This window comes from Alligator sinensis, unplaced genomic scaffold, assembly GCF_000455745.1.
Source record: "Alligator sinensis unplaced genomic scaffold, ASM45574v1 scaffold748_1, whole genome shotgun sequence".
Lineage (NCBI taxonomy): Eukaryota > Metazoa > Chordata > Crocodylia > Alligatoridae > Alligator > Alligator sinensis.
The window spans coordinates 869,011-893,961 of record NW_005842455.1 but is presented as its reverse complement, the minus strand read 5'-3'; the positions used below and the strand labels follow the sequence as shown (position 1 = coordinate 893,961).

At 41.9% G+C, this 24,951-nt stretch overlaps 1 protein-coding gene across 1 annotated transcript in view; it reads left to right on the top strand.

Annotated features, from left to right (window-relative positions):
* Window positions 1-24,951, top strand: part of FBRSL1 (fibrosin like 1) — a 676,121-nt gene that overhangs the window by 296,752 nt on the left and 354,418 nt on the right. The window contains 1 exon segment of the mRNA XM_014523175.2: window positions 18,283-18,384. Coding sequence (XP_014378661.2) covers window positions 18,283-18,384 — 102 coding nt within the window.

Below are 24,951 nucleotides of genomic sequence, written 5' to 3'. Positions count from 1 at the left end.
CCCTCTTTCTAGCTCTTTTGAAAATCTTATGTAGCCTCCGTTACAAATCCAGTAAGTTATGCTCCCCTCCCAGTACTGGGAGTTGAGTTCGCTATGGCAGAATATTACGAGAGAGACCATGCAGTTTGTTTATAGTACTTGCCTTTACAAGTACTTTTAAAGTGGTTTTAGAAAAAGCTAGACAACACTAGCTGTTCACCACATGTTTTCTGGAAGACTTTAGACTTATTTAAATGGTGTTTTAATGTGCTTTTCCTATTGTGTTACAAACTTTTTGCAGAGGGCTTCAAGTAGTACTAATGCTTTTAAAATACAGATGGTGGTAAAATCCCCAGCAGAAAACAGACTTCTATTTTAAACTTGGGTTCTGTTTTTTTCTCATCTAGTTCATAGCAGGTTTTGACAGATCAGAAGAAATATTCACAGCTTGATGCAGCTGGATTCTTCTTTGGCATGAGCAAAAACATCTGGCCCCAAAACGGTACATTTTACCAAAGGGTCAAAATACATGCACATGCATCTGTTGTACTAATGCATTTCCCTGTGAACTCGGATGTTAATTGCTTTGTTTTGCCGAGGCAACGTTGTTGGTTTCTTAGATCAGATTGTTTCCTTAAGGCCTGTGCTGATGGTGTCCTTTTAACAATAATATTACTTTAAATAGAAAATCCTTAGGTATAATGTGGACAGCACTTAATCTAAAAAATTTGAGCAAAAAGGATATTCACAGTGGGTGCATGTAGTATTGTATACACATGTGCGGTAGAATGGTTTTACACACAACCAGGGTTATAGTACTGGCATTCTGCAGAGCGCTCCACCAATAAACCTCTAGCAGGTATGTTCACTTTCCACATAACAATTTTCAGGGATTTGAAGTCGGCGGGAATTCTTCTGTTAACTTGTTGTTGCAATCAGCTTTATTCCCCCTATTATACAGGTAAGGGGACATGGTGGCAAAGCAGCTAAGGTGTTTTGCTACAGCTCCAGAAGTACAAGCTCCTGGGTGACTCAGGTATAAAAAGGTACCTGGTTGTTCAGGCCAGGGAATGAAATGTAGCCAGTTGCAATGCTAGCTACATGATTCATTCCACTGTGTGCTTCTGGCAGTCAAAATTGGAGTGCCTTAATCCTGCCAATTTAGGGAGCCACTTGGCTCTGTCAAAAGTTTTTGCCATACAGGTCCATTTTGAAGCTGTCCTGTCTCCATTCTGGATGTGATGGTAGCCATAGTGTGACAGGCCTGGACAGGTTCTCCCGTACTACACTATTCACCTGTCTGATGTATTTGCACCCAACATACTTCAGGATTGACTGCACTGGACTAGCTCCGCGCACTGGCTCCAGTGTGTGGGCTGATCTGTGGGACCGATTTGGACCATCTCTGAATCCAGCACATAGGTCCCCATCCGGCCCAAGTACCACCTGCAGCACATGCTCCAGACCAGCACCGTGCACCACTTGTAGCATGCACCCCGAACCATCCCCGCGCACTGCATGCAGCACATGTGCAGCTGGGCACAGCCTCACGTAGGCACTGTGTGCAGTGTAAACCACACCAGCTCTGCTCACTGCATGCAGTGTGCGGCCAGGCCAGCACATACTGCATAGGGCGCACAGGGCTGGTCCAAAACCAACAGGAGCACTGAGGGCTGGATGATAGAGCTCCACAGCCTGAATCTGGCCCTGGGGTGATATTTTTTATACCCATGCCCTAGACTAGTGCTGAAGCCTGTCATGTCTTCCCAGTAGCATAAATACACACATTTCCAGTGATTTACCCTTACAGGCACTCTGCTTTTCTGTTAAAAGTCTTTAGGACTATGTGAGAGTTGAAGCAAGGAACGTGGAGGCCGTAGAGAAGAACTTGTTAAACACACGCGCATTGCTTTTCTTCAATGAAAGCACAGAAATGTACTGAGCCATTCAAAAGAACAAAACTGTGTACAAACCCGCTCCCTCCTCACCACTCAGAGCTGGTCAGATCTTTTAGAGTCACTGGATCCTGCTCAGACTTCAGGGTCACCTTCTCTGCCCAGGAACAAGCCTTTTCTAACTTGTCTGTAGTCATCTGTCAAAAGGTTTTACTTGGTTCAGAAGGCATGACTTCCCGTCTATAGTTGGATGTGTGTCAGTGGGACTAAATAATCCTTCTAGCATGCTACATGCTGTTGTAAAATTTTAAGACCTGCTGAGTGAGCCATAGCAAATTGGGTGTTCTTGGAGAGTGAAGATCTCCTTTTTGTGGAGGGGTTGTTGCTTTGTGTGAGCATCTACCAGCCCTTGATACCAGCAATGGAAAAGCAAACAAACTTCCTGACCAAAAGGAGATCTGTGACTGAAGACAGACCATGGATCTGTATATGGTGAGGGAATAAATATTTGCTAAATGAACCGGAGCGTACTGTAGTCTAGAAAACTTGATTTTGAGTCAGAGCTGCAACATCACTTTGGGCCAAACTCTAATGTTCTATTAAAAATTTGAAAATCTTCTTTGCAACACACAAGCTAATGTAGAATAAGGCCAGTCTCAAAGCATTATATGAAGTTTATTCTAGATGATTAACATTGTCTTCCCGAGATGTGGTACAGTGTGTACGTGTATATGCATGCAGTGTATAGAGCTAAACAAAAAGCCCTTCTCTTTGAACGGCAGAATCCCAGGCTCCCTCCATCAAGCCTTCCCTGTTCTGTTTACTTCATTATGTCTTTGGATAATTCACTGTATCCCTTGTATATATTAAGTGACAAACAACTATTCCACAGAGCTCTCTGCTTGTCCTAATCACAGTGCTGACTTCTGAAGATCTATTTTCTAGTCCTTGGCTCTGAATGTTAATCTCAAAGAAAAACACCATGATAATTAACTGAAATAATTGTCACCCTTTTTGGTTATTCAGGGCAGAAAATTATCAAGGGACATCACCTGAACTGCTTTGGCTTTAATTATTCTTATGATTTTTTTCTCTTCTTCTTCAGGACGCTGAAGAGTAAACAGTTTGTCCCCCAGGTATTTGGAGGGAAATTGTCTGTATGTTTCCTTTTGGAGCAAACTTTGCTTCTGATGGTCGCTCTAACACATTTTCTCCTCATCACCAAATCTGTAGTGGTGAAGTGGGACCTGCAGCTTTGCTGGAAGTTTCCCCCAGCAACACTTTCATGTTTTGACTGATTGTAATGGGTGAACACAATTTTCAATCAACAAGCAGACAGCAAATCTGCTCTCAGTGTTTCCTAATGCTTCTGAAGCATGTACATGCAGATGCAGATTCGAGGGAATAATTTTTAAGGTTTGCCTTCAGTTTGCAGTCAGGGAGACAGGGCAACTCTCCTGAGATCCCCAGCACTTTTAGCAGGTTTTAGAGCCCTTTGGGGAAATGCGGGATGATTCCTAATTAGGCCTTGCTGAGGAAGGTATTTTTTGTTAACTCTGCCCTGAAGGCAAGGACCTGAGAGTGGCTTTCAGGGTGTAGGAAGCTGGGGAGCAGCTCAGGAGAGCAGAATACTGAAGGGACTCCCGGCGAGCCTGGGGAGAGAGCTTACACTGAGGGTTACAGATGGGCACAGTTTGAATGACCAGCCTCATTCTCTCCTGGAGAATCCCATCTGTGCAAGCAGGAACCTCTGCCAATATAAAGTTGATGGAAGTGGATCTGGTATCTTATTGGTAGATTTCATAGACATTAGGGCTGGAAGGGACCTTGGAAGATCATCGAGTCCAGCCCCCTGCCCCAGGCAGGAAGTCAGCTAGGGTCAAAGGATCCCAGCAAGATAAGCATCCAAATGTTTCTTAGAAGAGTCCAGAGTAAGTACTTGCACCACCTCTGGCGGCAGTCTGTTCCAGGCCTTGTGGGGTTGGACAGTAAAGAAGTTCTTCCTTATGTCCAGCCTGAAACGGTCTTGAAACTATTCCACAGATTTGATACGTGCCACTTATTTAGTTGAACTAAAATGAAAAATAAATGGCTGTCCATTTATATAGTACATATAAGAAAGGCCACAGTATGGGACATGCATGTTGTTTGTGTGTGTACCAAGGAATTCTAGTAATAGAGCAGGACTCCCAAATGTTCAGCATGTCCGTCCACGTGGCATGCCTGAGGATGTCCAAGTGAATATCTAAAAGATAACTGAATAGTCTGCTGCTGTGAACTGGATGGAAAAAAAACACCCCACGGTGTTTGTAGGCTGCCATTAAATGATCAGCATTGACCACGCCATGGTATAAGAAACACTGACCCTAACTATAGGCAAATTCTGCAATATATCGGATTCTAGCAACCGTTGATATTTTTTCTGGTGGTGGCCCCTATTGTTATTACTGTACTCCATCTGAGAAGGGGCAAGAGCCGCTGTCAAAATTAGTCTCTTCAAATCTGTCTATAGCTTTCATTTGTTGCCACTGGAAAAGAGAAAGTTGTTACAACAAAGTTGCTCCTGCCTTCATGCTGAGGTTGAGGTGGGCAGGGGATGGAGCATCGTACGTGCCACCTTGCCAGTCCCATACAGCATGAATTGTGATGCCATTAGCCAAGTGCATGCCCTGCGTTGACCTCACCACCTAGTGCAAACTTGCCAAAGACTCTTAACCCTCTAGGATTACTTATAGGGAGAATTAATCCAAAACACATGCAATCAAGGAGAGGGAGAAACATGAATACAGTAATGTTATATGGCTGTAGACAAGAAGCCAGTGCCTTGAGGGGTTGCATAACCAAGCAGAACAATATGGAATATGGACCATGTCAGGCGGGATCGTACCAGAAACATTGAATTTATTTTTGGGCACTGTATTATTCAAAATACATTGATAAATTAAAGGGAAGTCAGATGAACATCATAATCTTCAAGGGATTTGAGGGGATTGGCTTCAAAGGGAGAATAGGACAAGGTACTCTGTGTGCAACTTGGCTGAGCAATACTTGGCATGTATGGGGGCACATAGGTCAGGAAAATAGTAAAAGAGTATAAATATCATGAGAGATTGTTTAATATTATGATGCATGGACACAGGGGTGGGATAACTGAATTTGGACAGAAGGTCAGGAAGAACTCCTGACAGTGACATTGTACTTTAATCTGCAGAACAATCTAAAAGAAGTGGTGGAAGCCCAGTTGCTTGGGGCTTTTAAAACTAAATGGGCACAGTAATATAAATGTATCATAAAGAGCAGCTTTATCCCAGAAGGGGAGATTAAGCGGCTGATCAAGAGGATGCTTTCCTTATCTAACATTTTTGGCACAAGCCTGGCAAAGGCATATGCAACTTGTTCTTGAGCATGGAGTCGGTCATGTGAAAATTTTTTCAGGATCAGGGGGCAGGGATATGTCTACACTGCGATTCAGAGGTATGAATGCAGATGATGTAGACATTCCTGTGCCAGCTTAAATAGCAGAGCAGGATCAGCTGCCACATACATACCCCCCAGGATCCCAGGCAAGTTTGTGCAGCCTGTCTTGCTTTAGCTACAGTGTGGTTGATGCCCATATACCTTGTTTAAAGCTAGCCATGGGGTAGGGGGACTCTGATTCCATAATCATCTATCCTACTTTTTGCATCAGGTTTGCCACCATTTTCCTAGGTCATGTCTCCAACATCTTTGTCAATAATTCCTTACACATAGCTCACATTTAGAAATGTCCTTCTAGCTTTTTGACATTTTCTTCAGGTTCAGTGTCACAGATCCATAAAGTTTTCAGACTAGAATGGCCTGTTAGATCTAACCAAACTTCTTGTAGATCATATGTCATTACATTTCACCTTGTTAGACCTGTACTGAGCCCAGTAACATGTATATGGCTGTAGCATTTCTTCAACCAGGACTTTGAAGACAACAAAAAGGAGAAGTTCCTCTTGCCATGGTAGTTTGTTCCATTACTCAGTTATCCTCCCTGTTCAAAATTTGTTGTCCAGTTCGACTTCTCCTTTCAGCTATTAGCTCTCATTTTGCCTTTTCCATTAACAAACGTCCGTATTGTGTTAGAATCAAGAAACCTCCGATAGACTCAACAGGTTAAGCTCTTACATCTCTCCCTATATGGCATTTTTTCTAGCCCTTGACTCATTTTTGTTGCTCTTTTCTGCACCTTCTCCAATTTTTTACCTTCTTTTTGTAAAACTTGGACTGTAGGAGGCGCACCCAGTGTACCTGTATCAGTCTCACCCTTGCTGTGTGCAGAGGTAAAAAACTGCCTCTCTATTCCTCCTTGCCGCTCCCCTTTTCATATTATCCCTCCCTTGCCGTGGCATCAGGCTGGGAGATCAGGTTTAGTTTTCTGTCCCCTTTGACCCGTTGAATCTTTTCTTTGCTGATTTCTAGGGTACAGTCATCCATTTGGTAGGTACGGGCTGCCTGCCTTGTTCATAGAGATATAATTCTTTAATTTGGTATGTTAAAATGCTTTTCTTTGAATGGGCTTATCTTGACAAGCAACAGCTAGATGATCACTGTTTACCACTTCAACAATATTTGTCATCTACATCTTTTATCAACAATGATTAATGATTTTGTTTCCACATTACTGATGAAACTGTTGAATAACCTCAGGCCTGCTGCCAATCTCTAGTTAACTGTCCTAGAAAAGCCATGGTCAGTGATGATTCCTTATTGCCAACTACTTTTTGCAATGTCAGTTAGCCAGTTTTAACCTTTTAATCTGTGGTTTATTGACATTATATAGTTGCTTATATTTCTACCAGAATGCCATGCAGTATTCAGTAAAAAGCCTTACAGGATTCTTTTACTTCTACATGGTTAAGTTGAGCGGCCAATCTGATAACTTTATCAGGGAATGAAATCAGATCCATTGCCTGTAAAGCCATGTTGACTCATGTTCTTTATGTTTGTATCTTTTGCATCCTATATCATCTCTCCCATTATTTTTCCTGGGGTTGATGTCAGGCTTACTTGCCTATAATTACCCCCATCATCCCCTTTGTCCTTTTTTAACTGTTGGTATGACATATGAATTCCTCCCTTCTTTGGACATTTTACAGTTTTCTGAGATGTATTAAAGATAATATCAGTGGGCCAGATATTTCCTGAGCCTACTCTTTAGGGACTCTTGGGTGCATGTTATCTGTCTTTTCTGTTGAAATATCTTTTCCTAATAAGTGTTATCTGGCACCCTCCTTTGCTACCAGTGGACTGGAAAATACTTAATTTTCCTCCTGTGTTGTAAGTACATCAGTCTGCGTCTTCCCAAATACAGAGCAAAATTATTTCTTGAACATTCTTGCCTCATCTACATCACTGATAATGCCAGCCTCAAGGTTTCATTCATTGTTTTCTGTTCTGAAGGTACTTTACAGGTTTTCAGCTTTTTTCCTTCAACTTCATCTCCTCCTTTGTGATAAATGAGATTTCCAACAGAGAAATGCACCACTAAACTGAAGGATGGTTTTCTTGGTTGAATTTCCTAACTTATTATGAAGCATCTCTTGCAGCTTTGGACAATTTAATATGTATATTAAATTTACAGTTGCTTTGAACAGCACAGCTGTTGATATTAGCCTTTAATAGATGGTATCTGTATGCGTAGATGACAGCAATGTTAAAGCTGTCAGTTCTGATTGCCTCCTACATGATGTTTAAAAGCATTGTGTAAACTCAGCCTAATTTACTCCATTGGCTTCAGCCGCACACATCTTCAGCCTTGCTGAATTGAAGCTCGGTCAATCAGTGGCTCAGTCGTAGTCCGTGTTGCTTGCCTTACAACCGTGGTTTCGGTGGGCCAGCAGCACCAGTATTCTTGAGCCTAAAGACCAGACAGTATCAACTCAAAAATACTGTTTATCTTCGCTACATATGTTTGTAAGAGTTCATACTACATGTAGCATATCTGCTTCTTGTCGGATATAAACAGGGGAGCATTTTATGATTGAAAGTCATATATCCAAACCACCTAAGTGTGGAAGTCAGAGCTACAAATCTTACCTAGTAACTGGCTCTCTGTTCTCTCACAATATTTATTGGCCATTATTCCTTTAGACCAATCACTAAATTAAATTGTAGGTAAGGCATCTGGCTTATGCCTGAATTTTCCAGCTGGGGCAGTACTTATTAGAAGCCAGTTTTTCGGCAGAGGTCGTTATAAGTTTCGACTCTCTCCAGCTACAATACTGTTGTTATCTATTGGGCTTGCAGGTCTTGCCTCTTCAGTCACTTTGTGGCTGCAGGCTCCTTTAATCTCTTTTACTAAACACAGCCAAAGATGCCTCACTTCCCAATAAGCTTGTTTTATTTCTCTCAGGTCCTTCACTTACTGAATGCAGGGAATCCTGCTTTTTCTTCTCACCATTGCTTATGTTTGACTTTGCAACAGGACCACATGAATTATCCCTTGTGGTAGCCCTTGGTTTGTTACAGATTGTGTGTGCTTGCTGTCTATACTGTGAGCCACAAAATTACATGTTGCCTCCTTTATCGTGTTGTCTGGCTCTCCAGACAGAGGGGAGAGGAAACACCAGATATCTTCTGCATGCCACCTATTGTGGGGAATAAACTTTAACTAAATGGATTAGGAATGATTGGGAGGTCAGCTATTTATCCTTCAGAAGGCAAATATGCACGCATGTGCAAACACACCCACGTGTGCTTGCACACACACACACACACACACACACACACACACACACACTAGCTGGTCTACATTGATACAGTTTACCACTGATGTATGTCAAACCCAGATTTTTCCAGCTGTCTAATACCATCTGCCAAGTATAGATAGGGGCATGCAGGGGGCAGTTTGCTATATATGTCTGATGGCAGCTGTAAAATCAAGCAGTTTTACCCATTTAAGAATCAGCTTGCTTCCAAAGTAAGCATCAGCTACTGCATTTACAGTAAGCTTCCAATAAAGACAGCATAACCCATTATAGGAATATGTTGTAGGCTTTGTTCCACAACACAGGGCCAGCCTTCATTAAAGAGTTTGTGAAAATCTTTGCAACCGCTTCTTGAGTTGGTTCCAGCATAGAAAAGGCAACTGCTACTAACAGTTATGTCTTTAAGCTACTCTGCTAGTCATGCTGCTACACGGGGAGGCAAAGGGCTACTCCATCTTCAGTTATACCTCTAGAAAGGAGGAGTAAGCTAGCCCAGGAAGCTCTGCCTAGGAGCCAGGGAATGTCTAGAGTTGCAATCCACTGCTGCTATAGACACATCTAGAAGTTGGCCTGGAAGTGTTTCTCATTGGCAGGCCCAGTCGGGCTCAGTGCAGGGTGCTGCACTGGCTTTAGGAACAGAACGCGCAACTTCCCTTGGCAAAGACTGCAGAGCCAGTAGACTGACCAAAATGAATAGCTACTGTATTTCCTCCCCCTCCAACCTTGTTTCCCTTTAAAAACAAACAAGGAAAACCTGATTAAAAATGGAAACAAACACAAACCAATGATAAGGAGTGCTATTGTTAACAGTGCAGAAGCCTGTTAAAATCAGTGTCAAGGAGAATCTCTTAATTTTGGATTGCTTGATTTCTGCAAAATAAACATTGCCCCAATAATATTTCTGAATACTGATATCATTCATTATTTGCTTATATATAGCGCCTTGCATCAGCTAATCACAAGTTGTTTTGCAAGCATTCATTTAAGCTCATAACTGCACTCATACTTTTGTGAAGTAAATACATATTTGCTCCCATTTTACAGATTTGCAAACTAAAGTAAAAATTAAGTCACCTGCCCCGGGGTGAGTGAGTGAGTCAGGATACGAACCCAGTGGTCTGGAACCCAGTGCTGTCTTTTAAGTTCTGGATAATGTCTCCATCCTGACTGAACAGAGAGATAAATAAAAATGCCCTGGTATACCACAATACATTACTATTGCCATCCTCCTTGTGACGGTTAGCAAAGATTGACATGTTACAATTAAAAAATGAGCCATATCTATGATAGCCTATCACAAGATATGTAGCAAAACCATCTAATTAGAAAACCCAGTCTAATCTAACTTGATGGTACTGTCGGTTTTTTTTTAAACAAGTCCTACTTCAATCATAAAATCCTCGAACCATAATGTTGCTTTCTATGCCATATGTCCTTATTTAGAGAAAAAATGATTGCACCCTTAATTCAAAGGGAACATTTCCCTCTGAGCCAGAACTCAATAAAATGTATCAAAAAAATTGTGGAAAAGGGCAAGCAAAGAAAATCAAATTGCAGCGTGTGAAACGATTTAAGGAGGGACCTGGGGAATACATAATCTCCAAACTGCCAAGTTAGAGCAAGTATAAAATATACAAACAAGCCTGATATTTTTCCCAGTTGATCTCATTATGTGGTATGCTTGGGATAGATAAATTTTGTTAGAATGCATTAAGGCCGGATTTTCAAGGAAACAAGTCAGAAGTAATGTGTTTAGCTGATTCCACCTTGTTTTGATACATGGGCCTTTTCAGGTTTAAAGAAATACATTTTTTAAACCAAATGGTTTGTTTTGTTTCAAGCATTAAAACCAGAGGCAACTCGGTGACTATTTTGTTTTCCTGCTGGAAAACAGACGTTTATAATTCCAGCCTGCTCTTTAATCATTGGCGGTGGAGCTCCGTGCGGTGTACATCACTGCTGCTTATTGTTGGCAGCTTAAAACATGCGGAACTAGCCTTGAGTGGAATCCCTTAACGGACTGTTTCTTCCACAAATAGTACTTTTTGAACTATTCTCCAATATATTTTAATTAAACTGTCAATTTATATTTATTAAAACAGTTTGTTGTCTCTTAATGCAGAAGGGTCGCTATTACTGATAGTTTACCAAAGAGAAACGTTAGCCACGCATTCACAACCAAACTGAAGAGACAGCAAGCAAGGAAGTTTCCCAAAAGTATAGTTTAGACTTTATCGTCTTTTGTGTTAAATAAACATTTTTTATGCTGAGAAGGGGACAGGCCCTGTATTAAGGACTCCCCAGCCTCAAGAAGTTTTTGGAAGGAACAGCTGTTCAGAACCATTCAAGTAGTCTGAAACCGGAAATAAGTTTTGGCAGTCTGAAACATCTGCAAGGAATTCTTCTTCCCTGGGTTGCCCCTCTACAGCAAGCTAATTTATAAGCAGGTTTGGCAGACTTTGATTTTTTTTTTTTTAATTATTTCAACAGATAATATCAATGTTTATTTTTAAGCCTTTATTTTGATTTTTATTGATTTGCATTTTCAGGATTGCTTGAAATTAGGAGCGTGGGAGGCAGACAATTTATTAATGACAATATAGTATTATTATAGTGCAGTTTAACCACTTGCCGCAACAAACATAACTACTGTAAGACTACCACCGAGTGGCAGAGCTTGCCCGTAGGTCCCTCGTCTGCTTTGTCACTTCCTCTTCCTTTGTTCCCAGTCCCCTGGGTTTTCTGGGAGTTGCAGTCCAGACTACAGTCAGCACAATGCTCTTCCCACCCCCCAAGTCATCACACGCTTCATCAGCCATAATTTTTCTTATGTCCCCTTTATATAAATTTTGATCGTTAATGATGGAAATATTTTTTCATTGGTCTGTGAAATCAACGTTTATCATCTTTTACTGATAAAAATCAAATGCTGCCAAGCCTATTCAGAAGGGAGACTGTATTAACCTTTAGTACATTCATCACCAGTATGGTATAGATATGTAAACAGCAGCAATGGGCAGCGCCTTGAAAGCCACTGATCTAAAAATTAGTATGTGACCTTTCCCTTTGGAGTGCATTGAATGCAAAGTGTACCTGGCTTTCCTGGAGCTACCTTTGCCAGTAGGAAAATAGAAGTCATCTGAATTTTGCCACAATAGGGGTGGTTTGTCCTTTCACGCAACAAAACTGAAAAAGACGCCTGTTTTTCTGAGCTTTTACGGGAATCAAGCCTTTCTGTCAGGTTAACACTGCTTTACTAGTTCACATATCTCAGTTTTGATGCCATATGGGGTTCCCTATGCCTTTCTTTTCTGGATATGGGAAAGTATGTTGAGGGTTGTAGACCAATCCTCTGTGTTCTCCGTACTGAGTAAAGGGTCTTAACCAGTATGTGGGGTAGGCAGCTGCCATTCCTGCCACTTCTTGTCCAGCAACAGAGGCCAGAGGATTAATGGTTTAATAGACCCATCTGAGCCACCATAGAAGACATCTCTGAATATTAATGTTTTTCCCCAACAGGGGCTGCATTCTGCGCTGCTTTCAGGATATAGCCCACCCCCTGTCCTCCCGATGAAGCATCAGTAAATTTGATTGTCTGTAGAACCTGTTCTGAGAAACTTAACACAAAAACCAGAAATGACAAGGGGTTTAAAAGCAGACTGCTGTGGCTTTAAGAGAGATAAAAACGGTTAGGGAAGGAAAATAAAAATCCCACAGCCTGTTGTAGCAGCTGTAGCTTCAGATCGTGTGGAAAATGAAGGCAGATGATTCAATTTGGCCTGTGCCCCGAGTACATTTCCAAATGCTTCTGTGTGTGCGCAAGATAATGAACAAATATATTGAGATGGCACAAGATCAGTCCGAGTTTGCCGCTGTGCAAGCTGTGGAGCTCCCAGTAGGAGCGAACTAGCTTTGCTAGGTTAATGGGGGTGAGGGTCGGTAAGCCCAGCACCTTTCAGAACAACTTAAGAAAAGAATTTGTCTCCTTTTGCCCCGGGCTCCCTGTGGCACTCCGACGGAGCTTCTGATAAATCGGAGTGTATTTATTAATAATGAGCAGGGGCAGCGTGCCTGCGATTTGAAAATAGGTGCACCAAATAAAAATGTGCTTTCCTATGACATCGGAAAAGCTTAAGTCAATGGAGAGTGGACTGATCTATTATGATTAAGAAGCAGAGGTTGAGAGCTGGCGCAGTGATAATGAAAAAGAAGCTCTTTTCTAGAGGGAGGACCCCACTCAGTCCATGGGCATTTTTCCCCCCTCTCAAGGAAAAGACTGGAGGGCAATAAATAAATAAATAAAGTGAAGCAGCAGCAGAGAAAGGCAGAGATGGAATATAATGAGAGCTGAAGTTATTGCTGGAATGAGTTATGATATTTAATCACGCTACATGATGTCCAAAGGCGTGAGGTTCATAACTCTTGGCTTTCATGCAGCTTTGTTGTCCATGAGCACCTGGAGCATGCAGACTGGCAGCCTTTCGAATCTCCCTGTGCCTTTTTACCTAAACTTTCCCTTGCCAAATCAGCCCCTGGTTTGAGATGCTTGTTTGGTGGAAAGGAGACATTATAGTCTAAAAGCTAGGTTTGTGATCTGTGGTTAGGATTGTAACATAGCTAGCAGGGAAGTCCAGGGGTGATAACTGCCAGCTTTTCATTGCAACATGCATGTTCTTTGCTATATCGCGTATCAAGGCGAAGCCGCATTTAAACAATGCAGGAACAATTTCTGCTTCCAGACAACCTTGCTGACTTTAGTAGGGACTGAATTTGGCAATGCACTTCAATGCTTTTTAAAAGGGGTAAGACTAACATATTGTTGAACTGGGATCCAGGTAGGGACAGAGTTTAGCTCTTAGAAGAGAGAATTCACCCAGCATACTCGTCCTCTTGTACCATTTGGGTTTAACTTTCGTAAAAGGATATTGGCAACCTCATTTCTTGAAATTGTTCATTTAAAAAAAATATATTCAGAAAGAGCAGCGTTCATGCAGGAGCTGGGGGAGGGGCTGATTTCCCCCCCGCCCAAGAACCATGCCATGTTAACACTTGAACATACAGGTTCTTTGTGTTTGTTCATGCATTTGAAATGTGTAATAATAGGTGGTGATGCTACTGCAGTACATTGGCAAAATGCATGTTACATCCTTCTCTGTTGGATATTCCACTAATGCATAGTATTGTACTAATGCTGACAGCTCCCAGAGTTACTCTGTAGGTGTAGTGTTGTAGGTCTGGATGATGAAGTTGAAAGTCCATGTTAGAGTTCTCCTGATGTTCGCTGTTGAAAGAGTTGTGAAATACATCAGACAACCAAACAGGGGAGGAGAGAAAGAGGCAGAGGGTAGGGAGAAGCAAGTGTCTGGTTGTGTTATGCTTAGGTTCCCTGTGCAAAGATTAGACAGGCTTTTAATGTTAGGATCCTTCACAGGTAACCAGTTCTTTGGAAGAGGGGTGGCAGGTTTCAGAGTAAGGCTCAATCCTTAGGATATGGCCAGAAGCCACACCATTCAGAGAAGCTGATTAGAAATCAAGCAGTCAAGCCAGGAGCAACTTCAAGAAACAAGCATTTGACCAGTTTGCTAATACCCAGATCTGTGGAGAGTGCCCATGAAACCAATGCATCCATTTAGCGGAACAACTTGTCCTCCTAGTTCAGTCCTGCATGTGGCTCATTAGGGTAATTACTGATGAATTAAGGCAGCTTGGCTCAGCACTCCGGCTGCGGATGTGTGGGCTCCCCTGCTGGCAGGCAGCAGGTGTAAATGAACAAGATCTGTCAAAAAGGCTGATGACCCTCTTAATTCACAGCAGCAAACTGGGGACAGAGGTAGTGCAGCAAGTTTAATAATTGATATTTACTTGGAAAGGTTAATGGCAGCAGTGATGCTTCTAATTTGCTTGCCTGTGCAAGACCTTGTCAGGTCAAATTGTCTCAATTTGTTACTGTGTGTGTAGGTGTAGTTTCCCTTTAATGAACTTTGGAAAAAAGAAACAGGTGATGGGAGAATATACTACTACTATTACTGCTACTACTAACACTGCCACTTCCACTGCTACTCCTACTTCTCCTCCTCCTCAAGAAAAATAGCAAAAGGTTGGGATCTGTTGGTAACAGGATGGGTAAAACCCTTAACTTAAAATTATTGATGACTTTCCCTTGCTATATATTTTTATTGAACATTTGGGCCCAAGAAGGTTTAGGGATTGTGAGCAGCAGAGTTCTTTTTTTTTTTTTTTTTTAACTTGCTGCTGGCTAGGCGTTGTTTGAAGGTATCTGAAAGGTGCTATCATCTCAATCCTGATTTAGCAGTCTTTCAGGGGATGAGAAGTACTAGATAATCATGTTGGTCCCTTACTATAGGGAATTGGTAGAATTACCGATAATAATGAAGAAAAGACAGAACTGTTCTATGTATCGATACATTTCCTGCATTTGAGGACAAAAGTCAGATGATAATAGTGCTATTCTGTGATGATGATGATAAAATGCTTTCCATTTTAACAGTGACATAAAGGGATGTTAAGCAGGCGCTGCTGAAGCTAGAGTTTTAAAAACTGGCATGTCTGAATTAGTTGTATGCAGTAGTTTTAAGAGCCAGCCAGTGAGCTTTCTTGACTTCTAATGTTGATGTTGCAATTAGTAGTGGAAAACTGGAGAAGTTCCAGAAGATGGAACGAAAGCAGATGCACCAATATTTAGAAAAGGGTAAATGGGACAAACCAGGTAATTATAGGTCTGGAAGCCTGACTTCAGCCCTGAGTAAAAATAACAGAACAACTGAAAAAGGAATCCATTGATGAAGAACAAAGAGTTAAAGAAAAGAAAGATGGTATAAGCAAATGCCAGTAAATATGGGAACATCTATGGAATGTAGATTGAGGAAGTAGAATGATATAAAATCATCATGGCATATACCACATGGATTAAAAACTTGCTGTCTGGTTTGCCTCAAACTGTAATTGTGAATAGGGATAATCATTGGGTGAGTGGGTTCACACAGATGGGGAAGTGGTAAATAATCAAAAAGACAGCTTCCTGATCTAGGTGGGTTAACAGGCTGGACTCAAGCAAATATTGTGCATTTTAGTACAACTAAATGTCAAGTCCAACTTCAAGAAATAAAGTATATTGGGGTGGGGGGTCCTTGTCTGATAAGCAGGTAATTAAAAAATGAACTGGAGAGTCCTTGAGACAACCTGGCCAATTAGTGTGATGCTGCTGGCTTGGATGTAGAAGCCTGGAAGTAGATAATTTATCTACTTCTACTGAGTAGAAGTAGATAAATTATAGTAGAAGCAGGGATATTTGACCATGGTGTTTAACCACTATGGGAATACTGTGTGCAGTTATAGTGTTCACAGCTCAAGGAAGCTGATGCACTGAAGAGTGTTCAGAGAAGCAGAAGATGGTGAGAGGGTTGGAAGACATTATGCTTTATGACATAAAACTTAAGGAAACCAGTCTGTTCAATTTAACTTTTGCATATTCAGGGCATTTGTTGGTCCCCTGTAGGAACCAGGAAGGAATTGTTTCCCCCCTATAAATGCTTTATTGGCTTTTGCAGAGATCTTTCACCTTCCTCTGAAGCATCAGACTTTGGTCAAAGCTAAGACTAAGGGTTTTGTATGGGATGCGCTGCGGCTTCTGCCAGTACTTACAAACCTTGTAGGTTCCTGACATAGATGGTCTTGCTCTTCTGCTCAGGGTGAAATCAGTGGCCAGATGTAGGGCCAGGAAGGGATTTATCCCCAGGTCATTTTGGGCAAGGACATGTGGGAGGGGAGAGGAGCACTGCCTTCTTTGAGATGTAGTCCTCTTCCTCAGATCCTCTGAACGTGTTAACCAATGACTTCTCTGCCGTTGGAAGGGTAGGCCATTGGCAGTGCTGGGCTCTGGAGCTGCGGAGGTCCCCTCCAGTCCTGTGTTCCTAAGAAAGAAAAGGTTGAGAGTTGGTTTGATCACTGTCTAGAAATACCTGTGGAGAGTGGGAGTTTGATAATAGAAGGATCATCAATCTAGTAGTCAAAAGTATAATAAGCTAAAACTAGACAAATTCAGACTATAAGTAAGGTGCAAACAATGAAGGTAATTAATCATCAGAACAATTTATCAAGGATGATGGTGGATTCCTCATCAGTGGTAATTTTTAAATCAATTCTGGACAGTTTTCCAATAGATGTGCTCTAGTCCAAACAGGAATTATTTCAGCCTGTGTTATGTAGGAAAAAAACAGATTACATGATCACAATGGTTTTTTCTGGTCTATGAGGTCTCTGAATGTAGTTTATTCTCTACAGTAGCTTAATAATTTAGCCTCTCTGTGGCTATAATATTGTATTCAAGTGATGGGTAAAATATTTACAGTAGTTTCCTGAATTGAAGATTATGCAGTGAAATAGCAGCGAGAGAAACAAGGGGATTTTATTGCCATTAAAAGTAACCATTTGTACAAGACGATATTTTAAAGAGTGTAATTTTAAATAGAACCAAACTGATATGACTAGAACCTATTAATAAATTAAACACTTCCTTCTGCCCAATATTTCACAAGGGAATTAGCAGACTAATTTGTTAGTAAATGATCCCAGGCATGTAGCAATGACTGACACGTCTGTCCTGTACTCGTGCCCCTTTGCACTTTGTGGAATTAAATTTACTCCTGCTGTAGACTGAGGAGTGCTCAGTGCCCTGGGTTCACATGTAAGCAAGACCAGAGGTAAGACATGGAAGGATGAGTAAGGGAAGCGAAGGAAGACTGAGTGATTAGGGCATTAGCTTTAGACACAGGGGACCCAGGTTTGGTTGTTTGCCCTGCCATAGACCTTGTGGGTGACCCTTGGCCAGTCACTGAGCCCCAGCTCCTCAATAGGTTTTAGACACTGGATCCCACTGAAATCAGTGGCAGAAGCACCTACATCCATTTGAGAATCCAGTCCTTAGTCTATTTTTGACTCAGTTTCCCAGGTGTAAAATGAGTATAGTAGCATGGGAATAACAACATACTTCACATGCTTCAACCTCTTTATCTTGCCAGGGTAATGGCAACCACATGGATTACCTTTCTTTGGCACATTTTCCAAGGATGTGTTGAGCTTTCTCAGGACAGATAACACTGGCCTTATGTGAACTTCCCACATACAGACTTCAAGGAAAAATATGACCTCGAAAAATTTGATTCAATGTAAATGAATGGCTTTAATCTGTTGGGGAAGGAAGCTTGGTTCCTTTTTTGAGAGACCACCAATGAACTTTTAAGCATATTTAATGGCATCTCAGTAATTTGGGGATGGGGATCCTGATATAACAACAAGTCAACTTAGTTAGAAGAGTCTTCAGCACTGAAATGATCCAGTCTGAACTGAGGCTTATTAGTAGCCTGCTGCAATGGAAACCTCTTTCACGTTTCACTCGCTATTCCTGGGGTCATAGCCATTGGCTCAGCATGTTCCCCTTCCAAGAGTGCTTTATTTACCTGGTCTTTGAATGTTAATAAAAAACCCCACTGAAGCAAGTGGGCAACACAATCTTTAGGGAAGCCCCATGCACTCAAGCACTTCTTCTCCAAGTTGCAGTGAAAGTATTGAGATGAAAATGCTCTCCATGACCTAAGAAACAGGAGGCACAGCAGTGCTTGAAAATACTTTACTTTTTTTTTCTCTGCTCCCTCCAGATGAAGGTCCCTACGAGCAGAAGTGGCAGAAATAGTGAGGAAGACAGCATAAGGGAGGCCACAAGCTCTCAGCGGAGCAGCTCAAGGGACCGTCTCAGTGATGTAAGTACCATTCAGAAGCAAGCGTTGCTTCATTGCAGCAATTCCCGTTGCTGACATGGCTTTTCATAAATCTCACTGAACAAATGTTGGCATGCAGAGGTCACTGTGTAATAACTTTTTTTTTTATGTCATGATTGAGTGTTATGGCATAAGTGCTTGAGCTGCCTTGCAAACACTATAATCATGGTGCAAATAATATGATAAGCGAAAGATCAGAGATGGGAAAACAAAATGGAATTGTTATTCCTGAGGGGAAAGAGGGCTTGAGATGGTGGGGGGGTTTCAAAAAGAAAAAAAAAAGGAGGAAGGAAAGTTGTGTTAAGAAAGCTTTTTACATCTGGTTTTGTTTTTAGCTCCTGCATGCAATTATGGTGGCTGCAAAGCCAGCTTACCTATTTTTATGCTTCCTACTTCCGAGACAGGAGAAGCTTTTTTGGGTTGGTGGTAAGAAGCTGTCTTTCTCTCAGGAAATTCACTGCTAGGTTGAGTGAAATGTTATGATAAAACAAAAGCAAACGGTGCCTTAGTGTGTAAACACACAAATGGGCTTTTGAGTCACCAAGAAATCAATGGCAGTGCTGGGATAATTTTATGTGAAGGCTTTTTGTGTTAGCAATTAGCATTTTGCCTTCATTAAAACATGATTTTTTACTAATTAGGACCTTTCCCGTTAGGAGAGATTTAAATGAAGAACAATAATCAAACGCTGGCACGAGCATGTCTGAAATATTAAATTTAACATTTCAATGGCAAGCCACAGAAATCCCAGAGCGAGTGGTTTTCATGTTGAGTTCTATTAATGTAAAATATGTTTCATAACTAAAACCTGTCACAGAAAACAGCTCACACCAGCCAAATTCAATTGGACAGTTAATTTAGCTTTAAAATTGAAAACACTACCTCTGCTTCAGGATGCAGAAGGAAGGGGGGAGAAAGCCTTTGATAAGCGTAATGTATTTGCTATTAAGGCTTTCAGAGCCCATTCTACAGGAGAAGAAGGGAAAAAAAAGGGGAAAAATGGCTCCCACAAATGTGTTTAAAAGCTGAAAGTATTTATTAAAAATGTCAGCAGAAAAGTGCTTTTGGCAGATTAAAGCGGGATTCGGCTTGACAGCTCTGACAGGGAAATGTGACGGGGGAAAATTCTCTCTACATGTTTTGAGTGTGAATGGGACGCTGTAAACAGCCTACACAGTGGGAGGAAGAAAAAAATAACATGTCCCTGTGATCTGCTTCCAGGATAACGAATGTGAATGCACTGGAAAGGGAAAGGAGGGGGTTAGGAGCTCTTTCAGCAAATCATCTTTTTGTGTGCTTTGTTTTTGACTGTATGTTGTTAGACAAGAACGGGCTCGCCTTCGCCCCCTCCTTTTTATTTATTTTTTTTTTTTGCTGTTCTCTTTACCCCTCCCCTTGGCTATTCATGGCAAGTGTGTGACCATTTTTGACAAGTGTGTGACCTGAGGCATCTGGAAATATGGATGCTGATCAGTACAGCTCAGGGGGCGGAGGGGGGAGTCATAAAAGATTCAGATCTACCAGTTCGAGCCACACGACTCTCAGAATTTGCTTGTTAAACCAGTGGCACAGCCTTTTTCCCCACCTTCCCTTAGCCCACATAATTATAAGTCCGGTAGAGTTGAGTTTCATTGGGTGTCTAACTTTCTTCAAGATACTGTAGTTACTTCCCCAGTGAAATTCAGCCAGAATTGGAGATCCAGTTCTTGGAGATTGCCAACCATCATGCTCGTGGGCTGGAGCACTCACTAGGACTTTGAATAAGCTGCTCTTATGGCCCTTCCGGATTAGTGCATTTCTAATAAGTAATTAAGCAGTTAAAAAAAAAAAAAAGAAAAAAAAGCGAAGCTTGCAAATCGCAGCATGCACAGCGTTTGTTATCAGACGAATGTGATGTCATTGGACTCGCGTCTACCCCTTCTTTGCATGGCAGTAAATGTCCTGTAGTCTGTTTGGGATGGTCACTGCGCTGGTCTTCGAAGGCTCTGGGGTTTCGGTTTGCTTGTACACCTTTGAACAGCTGGGGAAGAGGACCCAAGTTTGGGTGTTGTTTGGGGGGGGAGGGGTGCTGTCAAGAGTTAAAATGAGTGCTGGATTCTGCCGTCCCTCGGATAAGCAGGCCCTGATGCGGTTCTACGGAGGTATCTCCTGGCTCACTGTTCGGATGAATGGTGTACAACTGAACTGACTTGACCCCTTATGTGTGACACTCAGAGGATTAAACCTTCATAGGGAACTTAGGGTTTAAAGGGAATGGTGGGGGGTCGTCTTCCTTAGGGGCCATCTAGCGATTACAAATTGAGACTACACTGCAGTTGTCCCAGGGCAGTCGCTTTCTCTTGCCGACATACCATGCTGCCTCAGGCGCCTGGCCTATTGCTTGCTCAGCCCCAAGGAGCTGCCCTGCTGTTTCTCTGTGCGTTGGGGCTCAATACTCTTGTGCCGCCTGTTCTGTGCTGCCTTTACCTCCTATCTCTGTCCCTATTAACTTGTGGAAACAGCAAAGTAAATAAAGCAGGTGGTAGCAGATATGGTGCACAGCAGGTGTGCAGGGATGCATGTATGAAAGTATCGGCGATAACACTGAGTATTATTACCCTGGGAGCACAGAAGGGCACACTCCTCTCCCCCCGCCATGCTTTGGCTCCCCCTCCACCTTGATTGCTGTTCTCCAGTTAGAAGGTGCTATTATGACCAGCTTAGTTTCTCTATTTGAACTGTTTCTTGAGGTGACTTATTTAATGGGGTGCCAGCATGTTGTGCTTTATTTACATTAATGTATGTCATTAGTCTGTAATGGACCGTGAAGGCAAAAGGTGGCCTGGTCTGTTGTGAAATAATTACACCCTGAAAAAGACTGAAGTGACGCGATTGAGTGCATCTTTTACACTCGTGCAAAACCGTCAGCCGTGATTCTGCTTCTGTCTTTGATGCGCAGCAAATTTTCCTTGCGGAAAGAGCACTAAAGCTTTATAATATAGCAGCAATAGTCTGTGTTGTACAGTACATCTTTCCAGACGTTACTCTGAGTGCCGCTGATTACAGATCATCAGGAGGGTAAAATGTGTATTTGATCTAGTGAGATCATCTCTGGCTGCAAAGCTTTGATTTGTTGGGCCTGGTTTTTGATTTGATATGGTGAAGTTATTAGGAGAAAACAAAAGAACCCAAGTTTGCATGGCAGATTGTGTCTGTTTGGGGAGGGGGCATATGATTTCCACTTGTTTTATACTCATAGTGCCCAAATAAAAATTTCCTTTCAATCTCTTACAAAACTAAAGTCCTTTCAACTGATGTCCTGTAGCATCCGATCAGGTTCCTTTAGGGCCAGCACACAATCAACAGCCTTTTCCAAAATAGGATTTTCTTCTGCTGTCTTTCATAGTAAGGTAATTGGACGTTACCAGAGAATTAAGAGGCTGATAAGCCCCATCGCTGTTTTGTTGTGTTGACCCAAGTAAAAGTGGGAGGTTTGGGTGTTTTGTTTTGGGGTTTTTTTTTGCTTCGTTCCATAATTGTCCTAATCTTTTCTGATGTCCCGCACAGTGTAAAAATCCACACAGAGCCTTGTATAATGGCTTTAAAAAAAGGTTTTATCTTTTTCTTGACCCATCAGCTTAAGAACTGCCTGCGTTTTAATGGATTTTCTCCCTCGCTAAATTGAATGGATCGTCCCTCATTATCATTTAAATAGAACCCTCACTCCCTGTGAACATGGAAAATTTGAATGTGGTAGTAGAGCTGTGATAATTTGAAATATTTGGAAGATGGGGGAGGGGGAGGAGGAGGAGCAGGAGGCAGAGTACAGAATTGCTGAATGTAATTGTCATGGATTCTCAATTTTGTTGCCACGAGATGGGAAAATAGACTAATAATTGTCTTCCAACCCTAGTAGAATAGCTGCCCTAGTTAGCTGAAGCTAACACTCTAATTGTCATGGGGGCACCTAGATGAATGAGGATGTATGCAGGGCACAGCAAGGGCTAAATTGAGTGATATACTGAGGCAAAGAGCAAATTGGCAATTATTGGTCCAGCTGAAAAGGTTGGCAGGTGTGCAGATTTCCCGTGAGCCCTTAGGGGGAAATTGGAAATATAAAATATTGACCATAAATACTAGCTGATTAGGAAATATGTTGCAAGAGGTGTTGACCACTTTAGAGTAAAAAATTCTCCTTTTCAAGGGATTAATTTAGGCTGTGCACAGGAGCACAAGCACCTCTGCTTAGTCATTTAGGGTTTTCTCACTCTTCTCTTGCCTTCCCTTAGCTATCCCCATCATCCATGGTATGGTTAAACTGTAACGAGCAAAGAGAAATCCATCATTCGGGAAAGCGGAAATGCTGAGACTTTCTCTTTTCTGAATATTCTTGGATCTGTGTTTAACTTACCATATAGTCTGGATGTGTAATCCTGTCCCCAGTAGATGGGTGCAATAAAGCTTCAATGATTTCTAATTCAAGCTGCACATTTATTGTGAACTGTTCTTTGTGTTCCACCCGGCTGATTATTTTTCTCCTTGTCCTGTTCCTACTCTTTGTACTACACTGCCCCCTGCTGGGGCAAATGGACTAAAGCAGCTGCAATATCATAGCAAGTACAAGTGCTGTATGCCAAGTCTCCTGGTCCATTAGATATGCCTAAGGTTTAAGCCCCTTCCCAGAACAATGATCAAACAAACCTCTGAAGTGAAAACGAGTCCAGCAGTTTCACTGTAAGCCTCTATTTGTCCACTGCATAAAACCATCACATGGTTTTGGCATGTGTTGCTTCACTGTCTCTGCTCAGGCTGGGTGCCAGTGGAAATACAATACCATGGGGTCAAGACTTAGGTGAATGGGTAGCACTTTTTGTGGAGCTCAGAAGTGAAATAGTAAATGATGGAAAGCATTGAAGGAGCTTTGTGGGAATCCTGGGCTGCTAACATTTTGAGCTCCTTGGGACAGATGCTCTTCTTTTTTGTTGCCTGTTGATACAGTGACCAGTACAATGAGAGCCCGATTCCAAATGGGGACTCTGGCTGCTGTCGTGATACCAATAAAAATAATACTCCTAATAATTTGATAGCAAAAAGAATTGCAAGTCACAGTTACATTTGCAGTCACCGGTTGCAAATCAGCATTGCACAGCGGCAATGATATGGTGAGACCAAGTAGTAGATAGAAGAGGATGTATGGCTTCATGTCAGGAATGAATAGTACAGGTTTCCCTCGCCAACTGCAGGGGTTATGTTCTTGGAAGTACCCATGGTTGGCAAAACCAGGGTTGGCTTATGGGAAAAAATAGCAGGTGGCGGGCTGATGCATGGCCACAGAAAACTGTGGTTACTCAAAACTGTATACCATGGTAGCCAAAATGGTATATAGAATATTAAGCATGGATACTCAAAACTGTGGTTGGCGAGAGAAACCTGTAGTAGTAAAGCTTTTCATTCTAGTAAAGCTGTTCTTCTTGTATTGGACAGGAAGAATAGAAGGCTTTGTTAGTGGAGTCTGAGATATGTTAGCAGAGCTCTGTTTGGAAATTGTTGATACCATCTGGGGGAAAAATATCTGCTTGATTTGACCTGAGAGGGACAAGAAAGAGTATGGAAAAGCATGTGTTCCATTATCCCTGCATACCAAAGTCTTCCTTTAAATAGTAGGGATGGGAGTACCCAAGTAAGAGCCACAGTCAAAGTCTGAACATGAAGCAGATGCACTAATAGAGCTACGGAGGGGAGAAAAGTAGAGGAAGAGCTAGAGTTTAAAAAGGCTCAAAGTAAGGAATGGAGTCGGGAAAAACAATTTAGTGAATTTTGGGAAGAGGTGGGGAATGGGGTTATAACATGGTCTTGCTGTACTTGAAAAAGGGGAAGATGAGCTCTCTCCAGTTTAGCACAAGCCTGGCAGTCAAGAAGTTGAGGCATAGTCTGCACTGAGAACCTGGGTGACTTGGGTCAAATTCCCTTAGGCCTGATTTTAGCAGTTCAGCACCTAGAGCTCTGGATGCTGAAAATTTGGCCTCAAATCTTGCTGCTCAAATTTCCCCATTTGTAGAAGGGGTGATGGGAGGATGAGTTATAATGATGTCTATAGAACAATTGGAGAAATACTAAGCAAGACTGAAGTGGCATAACTGAGAAGGTATGATTGCCAATTGCAAAAGTCTAGCTCCCCCAAAATGCTGAGATGGGTTAACAATCACAAGCTTAAAGTGAACTGAAGTCTGTGTTTCTTGCTTTTTGGTTTTAGACCCTTTAGGGTTCATTGGTATCACATTTCCAAGTTCTCTTCTGCAAAGACTGAGGACTAGGGAATTGCTTGTTTAAGAAAATAAAAGCCCCTGATCTTACATAGCAAGTTATGTTCAGGAGCTGGGATTTTCATTAATGCGTCAAAATGGCAAGACTGTTGGTAAAATGGCAGGAATTCGTAAAGCTGCATGCCTGGGATGGGCCTATAGTGAGTGAGGTGTGTGCTTTATCTGAATGGAGGGAGGAACTTGAGCTGTCCAGAGGTTGTTTTTGGAGGAGGCACTCTGTAGGCACATGATTTAAATGTTAGCTGCA